The following is an 8,907-nucleotide window of genomic DNA, read 5'->3' on the forward strand; positions in this document are numbered from 1 at the left end:
AAGAAGCACTCGATGACCACTCTCCTCTGGGTGAGAATCTTGTTCTTTAGCTTCTCTCCTTCACTGGCCTTTGCCAGCTCGGGTGACTTCATCAGAGCAACTCGCCGCACGCCAGGAGTCCTGTCGGATGGACCATGATATGCTTTGTCACCAAGTAAGATAAACCTCTGTGTCCTGTAGCCATCGATCTCACCAGGGCGCTTCACCAGGTAGTGAGCATACTTCTCATGCTCCTCCTTATGGATTGTGAAGTCGTGCTTCGACGCAAGGTGATGCTTGCTCACAAACACGGCGTAGTGGGGCTTGGTTCCGAGCACGGCCACCTCAAACTTGCATCCGTAGACATGATTCTTGCCGTCCCAGTACATCTTCTGATCCTTGAAGGGCTCCTTGTACTTCCTCAGAGTTGGTATAGTTGTAGAGTCAATGATCAGACCGATGTCATTGGGATTATCTTGAACTTAGACAATTAATATTATATGAATAGCGTATTCTGTTTGTTTATTTCCCAAACTTTTCACCTGTATGTCTCCAGGGTTTTGCCGAAATTTCATCCAAATTTCCATGAAATATCAATGATTTTCCGTGGATTTTTGGTGATGGCAAAGACGGTTGGACTAGTTTAGGGAGACCAGGTGAGAGTTCGTAGAGTATATAAAGGGGGACTTGGGCACCATTCACTTCAGTTTATTTTGTTTGGGAATTCCTCCTTTATAGTTATAGACTCTACCTATCCACAGTCAACTTCACTTATTATAACTTTAATCTATATATATACTCAACACACCTATTTTATAACTATAAATWATTAATTATATCAACAATCTAATTATCTCTATCAATTATCATTAGCAATTATCAGAATATCAAATGAAGAAATCATTAATCCCCCAACATCCTTCCAGAAGGATACCTGTACCTACCAGACATCCTGAATTCCAGTACGAGGATCTCCCACCACTCAACCAAAACAGGCCGTTTATCCAAGACCTTGAAGAGATCCATGTTGGTCAGTACCGTTCCCCCCTAGCAAGACCAGTACTTGAGGTGGCTGACCCACCTCTCCTTAAGGACGCCGCTCGTGTTCAACAGATCCCAAACGAGCAACTGGTCCCTCCAGTTCAACAAGTGCCGCCCCCAGTTCAACAAGACCAAGTCCAGCCAGCCCAGCCAGTCCAGCCAACGCCTCAGCAGATCCAACAAGTTCAGCCAGTTCAACCAGTCCAAGTAGTAGTCCAGCCAAACGCGCAGCCACATCAACCTGCAAATCCAGCCGCGCAACAAGTACAACAACCAGTTGTAAACCCAGTTGAAGCCGCCAACCCCTTGGCCGCACTAATTCAACAACAGCCTAATGTCCCTGCACAACCAATTAGGCGACTCGAAGATGACGATTCAGATAATGAAGAAGAAGGACATGTCGCTGCAGACCTTCCTATTTCCGAACCATTTGATGAATTCTTTGAGCAACTCCCCTATCCTGAAACCTTTTACTCAGAGGATGGACTCTTGAGTAWRGTAGAAGTCAAAGATCTTTTGATCAATGAATTCCCAGCTTCCTTCAAATTAGATTGCCCTAAGCTGGAGAAGCTGGCAGGTGTTAACATTAGCGAGGGAGTTAAGAAGGAGGACAAGACATTGCGTCTTCTCCAACTTAGAGCTGCCGATGCACTTCGTCCTTTATTTGGCTTTGTGCAAAGGTTTTTAGAGGCGGGTATCCCTCTTGAGTCGCTCAGAGAGATCCAGGCTACTATTCGTCTAATAGGACACCTTTCGGCCACCATCCATCAGATTCGTCTGAGCAAGGTAGCAGCGAATATCAATCCTTCCTTGACTGACATGTTCCCTGTCAACAAGAAGGAAGGTGTCTCCCTCATTAACGAGTCAGTAGTTGACATTCTCAAAGAAAGACTCAAAGTCACCCAACAAATGGAAAGCCTTGCAAAGATACACCGTTCAAACAAGAAGCAATCCAACACTGCGTGATTGAATAGCTTGCGTATTCAATATATAAAGTCAATTGGTAACCAATTAATGGATACAATTGATGTTCAAAAAATGAACATTTAAAGTAAACAGGGCGAACATTAAATCATGTTTTAAAGTACATTGATACCCAATCTTATTAACCCCCACCCAAAGGTCACAAAGTTACCTACCGTTACAATGAAATAAAGTGGGGTAACTTGTCAACACCATCCTTTAACGGATTGGAAGGGGTGTCGTTTCATTTGTGAAACCCCAACGATTGATCGATTTTTAACACAATCATCGTAGATTTAATTTGTATAAATACCTAATGACATTTTCAGAGTCATCTTCACCATTTTAATATCTCTCTAAGTTTAACATCTATATTCATTCACTTGATTTACAACAATAACAAATGTTTACTTGTTTAGAGTGTAAACTCACTTTCAACACACCCTTTCTTTTCCATGAACATTATTTTGACAAACACCAAAAGAAATGTTTGTGGTGTGGGCATAAGATGGGAAATGCCAGATCTTTAAAGACCCATTGGGCCAGGCCAGTGTGCAGCAATGGTTGGAGTATGTTAATCATTCATTCATTCATTCATTCATTCATTCATTCATTCATTCATTCATTCATTCATTCATTCATTCATCCTTAACAAATATTAACAATTTTCAAAATTGTTTAGACGAGGCGATTACGGTCAGTCTACTACGTGGTATCCTTAGTGAGGCAGAGGCCAAGGTCATTGTTGAATGTTTATCGAATACTGACAGGGCTGCGCGAGACAAACTTGTTTATAACAAAGACCCAAACAAACGGTATGTGGACATAAATCATCCCTTAATTCCTTCACCTCTATCCGCTCATGTTTACTCACCTCCTTGCCATTTGACAACCACAGACAAATAGTACCCAACAGCTTGATTGATCACACTAACTCATTCGTAWATGCTCACCTCCATACTCTCTCCTCAGACGTTTGATCACCTCCAGTCACCCACCTTTCCAGATCGAACATAAAAATAAATATCTAAAGGGAAGGAAATGCCATTTGATGATACTTATTGTCCAAATACTTCACCAAAGTCATTTCTTGATTCTCTAGGAGTGGGGTAGGTGTGTGTGTGGGTATTGGGCAGGCTCAATCATCAATTTTGACAATTTTGACAATCATTTAATCTTCAGAGTCTATGGTAGTGGGTTAGGAATTATTCCCTCCCTATTATTATTTGTTTGAATTTTTTTTAATTGATACAGATAAACAGTCATAGTAATATTTGAACTATCCAACAATCCAATCTACAAGGTTGATCGCAAGCTGCTTATGTACATTTGAATAGTTTGTTCAACATTGTCAAAGTCTTCAAGATCACTGCACTTCAGACATGTCATCGATTGGAGGTATTGGCTCAACTGATCCTCACCAATGTTGTCTGTGGTGGTGATCAGGTACAGGAAGGACCTTACGAACTTGTACACATAGAGTCCACATCGCCAATTACATCTCTGCACCTTCTTCTGAAGGGTCTTGATGGGAACGAGCACACAGTCTGGATACATCTCGTTGACAGCAACCTTGAAATCAGCATAGAGTCTGTGTGCGTAGTCCAAGTGCGATATGAAGTTGAGAGAATCCAGATGCAGAAGATAGGCATGTTTGTTGGCAATGATTGTGAACAACACAGAGTGATGGTGATTGATTGATACGGTGATGATTCCAAACTTTGAATTGATCAACTTGTTGACTGTCCTACGTGAACTACGCTGATTGTAGTGTCCTTCTGCTCTAACATCTCGAGTTTGTACCAAATGTTGCAAATCCATGACTTTGATTGTCGACTCAACTAGGTAAGTGAGCAAGACAGTGTTTAGGCCACCAGTCGCTTTGAACCTATCGAGGAGTTGCTCTTTGAAGAGGAAGATTGACAATGTTAGTTAAAGCAGGTGGTGAATTGTGCCGCCGGACCAACTCTATTCATATATACATACTCTTGTTAGTGATCACTGATTTGGTTAAGTCGACAGGTTGGTTGAAGGTGTACAACCTTCCTACTTCAATGTTCTTGAACGCGAGAAGAGCGTGAGTTGGTGGATCGAAGTCCACAAGCTCGAGATGCAAACCAAGATGTTTGTTCACATTGGGATTGTCCATGTTGGACGGGTTAAGTCGACGAGCCCTGTACCAAAAGAGTCCATGGGGTGCCTTCTTCTTGGATTCCTTATGAAATGCAATCGTCTTGGTGTGGAGCATGACAAAGAGTAGTTGATCGAGCCCTGGCAAGTTGTCTTTATCCAAGTATAGACAATCTTTACTGTAATCATCCCGGTGAATGATATCTTGCTCTGCGCAGAGGATTGAACTCCTGACCTTGGTACCATCATTCGATTCATCTTTGTTACTACATGTAGATATCCACATGTTAGTCATTCATACGATAGCACTCATCGCTGATTATTGTACTTACTTGAATTGGACATTGTAGAGTAGGTTACCATTGGCATCCACAATGAGTTCAGTGATGGTGGCAGGCCAAAATGAATGGATATAACGATTAATATCTCCGATGTACTTGGCCTCTATACAATCACCAACGTTATACTTGTGTCCATGTGTGACCACGTGTGGGGTATCATCCTCGTCGCTGTCGAGATTGATTGGATGATGGGATGATGTCGATGTTGTTGTTGAGATTGTTGTTGCTGTTGATGTCTGAATTGATGTGATTGATAGCATGATGTTAGCCTGGTCCCAGATTGGACGTCTAGTGACGGACAATTGTCCATCGGACATAATATATATATACCGTTGTAAAGGGAAGGTTGCATTGGACATCGACATGCTGTGGAAGCATTGGGTTCAATGAGTGACTAATTGGGTCTAACTTGTTGTCATTAGAGAGATTGGTGTAGTGCCAAAGAGCAGGCGGTGCCAACATTGAAAGTAGATGATCATCATGCTCATCTGTAGACAAATGTATAATATGTTAGTTATGCTCATTCAGTCTGGGCTACATGGAAATGATACATACAGTATTGTTCAGGTTGGTGTTGGTAGTACTCTTGCCAAGTCATTGATTGCAGMTGGGTTGGTATAATTGATGGTATGTGCATTGCAGAGATGGAGTATAGCTCTTGTGAAGATGCCTGGCTAAGGTTTGAGTTGTTGTCGTGGTGGACCAGATGATGATACTGCTGGTCTTGGGTTTGCTGATGGCTGGCCCAGCCATATGGTGAATAGTCAGTGTGATGCTGTGTTTGTAGCTGTTCATGATGTTGCTGGTGGTCATTGATGGCAATCTCAATGTCAGTGTGCTGCTGCTGCTGTTGTTGTTGCCTCTGCGGTGATGTCTGTTGTTTGTGAGTGAGGTCATCATGATGCTGACCTGATGGCTCGTCCATCTCCTGATSCACACTATCAGTCATGACATCCATCTTTTGGTGTTGTTGTGGATGTTGTCGTTGCTGCAGCTGTTGGTCATTGTGGACATTGTCGGGCTTTGGCGTGTGAGTACTGACTATGAATGTTGTGTCGGAGGATGGTGAGATTGGTGATGGACAACTATCTCCACCACCATAGTCATATAGGGGACCCTGATCAGCGTCGTCATCATCATTGGTTGGTAGTTGGGGAGCAGTGGCGATGTGATCCTTCAGTCTCTGAAGACTGATGGCAAGGTCAATGTCAATGGGTTTCGACTTGATGACATTGTCAATGAGCTGTTTGATTCTGATCTTGTCAAGGCCAATGATTACCAACACAGCGATGGTGTGCTTGCAACATCTGGCATATTGATTATAACAATATGATTTACAATCACATTCCATGCCCTTGTCGTTGAGAGTGATCGAATAGGAACAATCCATTGTTGTCTTGTCAAGGCTGAGGTTGATAGTGTTGGGACTGGTGCTTTTGTTGAGGGTGATGGAGTATGTAGATGGAGTGATTGTTGAGGCGTTTGTCCAGGATGTCTCGAAGTGACTGCTTGCTTTGTTGATGGGAGTTTGATCATCATCGTCGGGATTGGGTACAAGTGGATCCACATGTCCTTCATCATCAACAAACTGGGCACTTGACGCCTCGAGATAGTTCTTCTTTGACTGATCCTCTTTAGTTGTGTTTGGCCGGTTATCGATCTTGAAGAGATTCTTCAAACAATTGTTCTTCCTTGTTGACTCATCCCAGTTTCCCCAATTAGTGCCATCCCTATCAATCTCTTGCCACTTCTCTCTATCGTGGGATCGCTTTATGATTGACAATCGAAGGAACTTTGCGAGGAGTTGAGTTGTGAATGAGTTCTCGTTCGCTCCTTCCTTCTTCTTGCTGATGCCATTGTTGGTTGCAAACACTCTGTTCTGCTTGGTAACTTTGTGTGAGCCTAAAGGTTGTTTGAGTGATATATAATTGATTGATTGTGGAGTTGAGAATATATTTATATATTTGATTATTTGTTAAATGATTGATTGTTTGTTGTTGTGGGATATTTGATTGGGTGACAATGTTAGAGAGACATAACAACAGCTGCAGGATATTATTACATACTCTCAATGGAGAAGTTGGCAAATGCCAACAATGGACCATACTTGGCGAGGTAGAAACCTAAGTGATATACAAAGGTGTGAACATAGGTTGTAACTGATCGGTCACCATAAAGGTTGATCAAGTTGACCATCCATTTGTTTGAGTACTCGAACCATTTCTCCTCAGTGATATATGGTTTCTTCATGTTGTGACAGAGGTTGAGTAATGCATGCAGTTGCTCCCAAAGCTGAAGTAYCCTTCTTGTTCGTTCAGAGTCGCCAGTGGCTTCTTGGTAGAGTGCCACCAACTTCTTATGGTTGAAGAGAATAGACTTGCAATTCTCGTAGTTGACACGTGAGCTCCTAAAGCAGTCTACCAATGACTTGTCGGAGTGGTCAGCAAGATTGACCCTCATATCACTGAATGTGCTCATCACCTTGGTCCGTAGTTCTTTGCTGGATATCACTTTGTTGGCCTCAAGGTCAATGAGGAGACAGCGACATAACAACTTTACGACTCCCATTGTAAGGTGGAGGAGGTCGGGGAGGTGTTGTCCGATTGGAATGAAATCAATCAGTGGTACCTGCTGTGAGACGAAAGATTACATTTTTAGAGAGAATTAATTAATTGATTGATTGATTGATCTCGAGTACATACACGATGACCTTTGCTTCTACGGCCGTCATTGCTGGTGAGCACATTCTTCATTGGTCGCCATGTGATGCACTTGAAACACTCTTTGCGATCCTTGCCTTCGACGCCAATTGTATGAGAGTGTATACATGGCTCACCGCTAGAGATTGGCCATGTTGGCAATGTCCTGTGTGGTTTGGCAATGTCTTTCTTGGTCACGGTGCACCAACAACATCGATAGTTGGTACCTGTCTTGAATATGGCATATAAACCGTGCAAAACCACTTGTAGGGCCATGTCAGATACTATAATTGGTGTGAGTCTGTACTCGGTACGCCGAGTGGATGTTGATGTTGTTGTTGTTGTTGACGAGGATGCTGTGGATGTTGTGGATGTTGATGTTGTTGTTGTTGTTGTTGTTGTTGTTGTTGTTGTTGTTGKTGTTGGTGTTGTTGGCGTTGTAGTGGATGTATCTTTGGTGGATTCCTTTAGATTGTGTACATGTCTGGTTGTTGAGTCGTCTTTGGCAAGCTTGGTGGCGATGGTGCCATTGGATGACCGGGACTTCTTGGTGGCAACTTGTGGGACTGAGTCTGAAGATGACTCTGATTGAGAAGTTGAGGACTGGGCTGGAGAGGGTACCTTGGGATCGAACTCGACCTCCACATCAAGTTCTTTGTCTTTGATCACAATCTTATTCCTTGGACGTCCTTTGGAGTCAGTCATTTCATTCTTCAGATCAGCAAAGAATTGTTTGAACTCTGATTCCACAGTTGGTCTCTTCTCATCACCAACGTATACGAGGAAGATGCTGGAATCGAATGGACTCATCGCTTGTTGGTTTGGTTTGCTCTCGTAGAGTAGCTGTACGCATGCCACCACTACCTTCTTCTTGGCAGAGAGAGTTAGTCCGTCAGCTGAGAACTTGACATAAACTTTCTGGTCGCAAATGAGGTCTCTCTCCTCCTTTAACTTTTCAATGATGAGAGAACGTATTGGAATATAACTGCCACTCATTGAGTTTGTTGGTGTTATTTTGTATCTCTTTACAACTTCTATTATTATTAATTTGAAACAAATAAAMAAAAATTGGTTAGCAAATATGATTCACAACACACTCATTCATTCATTCATTCATTCATTCTACAAATAAATATTATATATATAATATACAGAGATAGATAAATATTATATATATAAACAGAGATATATATAGATACAGTGATAGATATATTTAAATATATGAACAGAGATATATATATATACATACCTGCTTGATACTTCTTGATATTGTTAAGTGAATACTTCTTGCGATCAAATGCAAGGTCATTGATGAACATGTTCCAACAGTGGTCCGGTATGTACAAGATCTCTTTGATGCCAGCCATGTCCATTACATCCACATGTGATGTAACTTGCTTCAGCGATAGGTCTCTGATGGTATTGCACTCCTTGCATTGATTAGTACATTTCTTATGTAGTTCGAGCTTCTTGACATGTTTCGAAAAGTTGGTACGCTCGTACCAAGCTCCAATGGCAACACATGACTCGTGAGGACAAGGTTTCTTCTGACTAACCTTCTTTTCCTTTTCTTTTCTCCTCTGCGTTCTATTCTTGCATCCCTGGCAACCTCTCACACATCCGCCAAATGGATGAAGTTTCTCCTCGTGTCTCTCAATGTTGTACCTCTTTCCAGTGACATACTCGCACTTCTGTTTTTTTTTTTTTTAATTACAAAGAGCATATACACTCTAGGCTACTTGTTTATTGGTGTT

At 42.0% G+C, this 8,907-nt stretch overlaps 4 protein-coding genes across 4 annotated transcripts; 2 read left to right on the top strand and 2 right to left on the bottom strand.

The window, feature by feature from the left end:
- Positions 1-870: 870 nt before the first annotated feature.
- Positions 871-1,986, top strand: SAMD00019534_126370 (hypothetical protein; the record flags this gene model as incomplete). Its single annotated transcript, XM_012892134.1, has 2 exons — positions 871-1,513; positions 1,571-1,986. The coding sequence occupies 2 exons, from the start codon at positions 871-873 to the stop codon at positions 1,984-1,986; spliced, it is 1,059 nt and encodes a 352-aa protein (XP_012747588.1).
- A 505-nt stretch (positions 1,987-2,491) lies between these two features.
- On the top strand, positions 2,492-2,908 carry SAMD00019534_126380 (hypothetical protein; the record flags this gene model as incomplete). The annotated part of the gene is made up of 3 exons (XM_012892135.1): positions 2,492-2,552; positions 2,666-2,798; positions 2,890-2,908. 3 exons carry the CDS (start codon positions 2,492-2,494, stop codon positions 2,906-2,908), a joined length of 213 nt encoding a protein of 70 aa, XP_012747589.1.
- Positions 2,909-3,279: 371 nt separating this feature from the next.
- On the bottom strand, positions 3,280-5,052 carry SAMD00019534_126390 (hypothetical protein; the record flags this gene model as incomplete). The annotated part of the gene is made up of 5 exons (XM_012892136.1): positions 3,280-3,887; positions 3,970-4,379; positions 4,446-4,690; positions 4,785-4,942; positions 5,010-5,052. 5 exons carry the CDS (start codon positions 5,050-5,052, stop codon positions 3,280-3,282), a joined length of 1,464 nt encoding a protein of 487 aa, XP_012747590.1.
- A 232-nt stretch (positions 5,053-5,284) lies between these two features.
- SAMD00019534_126400 (hypothetical protein) lies at positions 5,285-6,704 on the bottom strand (the record flags this gene model as incomplete). The annotated part of the gene is made up of 3 exons (XM_012892137.1): positions 5,285-5,328; positions 5,394-6,356; positions 6,521-6,704. The coding sequence occupies 3 exons, from the start codon at positions 6,702-6,704 to the stop codon at positions 5,285-5,287; spliced, it is 1,191 nt and encodes a 396-aa protein (XP_012747591.1).
- Positions 6,705-8,907: the final 2,203 nt, after the last annotated feature.

The sequence above is a fragment of the Acytostelium subglobosum genome (assembly GCF_000787575.1).
Source record: "Acytostelium subglobosum LB1 DNA, scaffold: scaffold59, whole genome shotgun sequence".
NCBI lineage: Eukaryota > Evosea > Eumycetozoa > Acytosteliales > Acytosteliaceae > Acytostelium > Acytostelium subglobosum.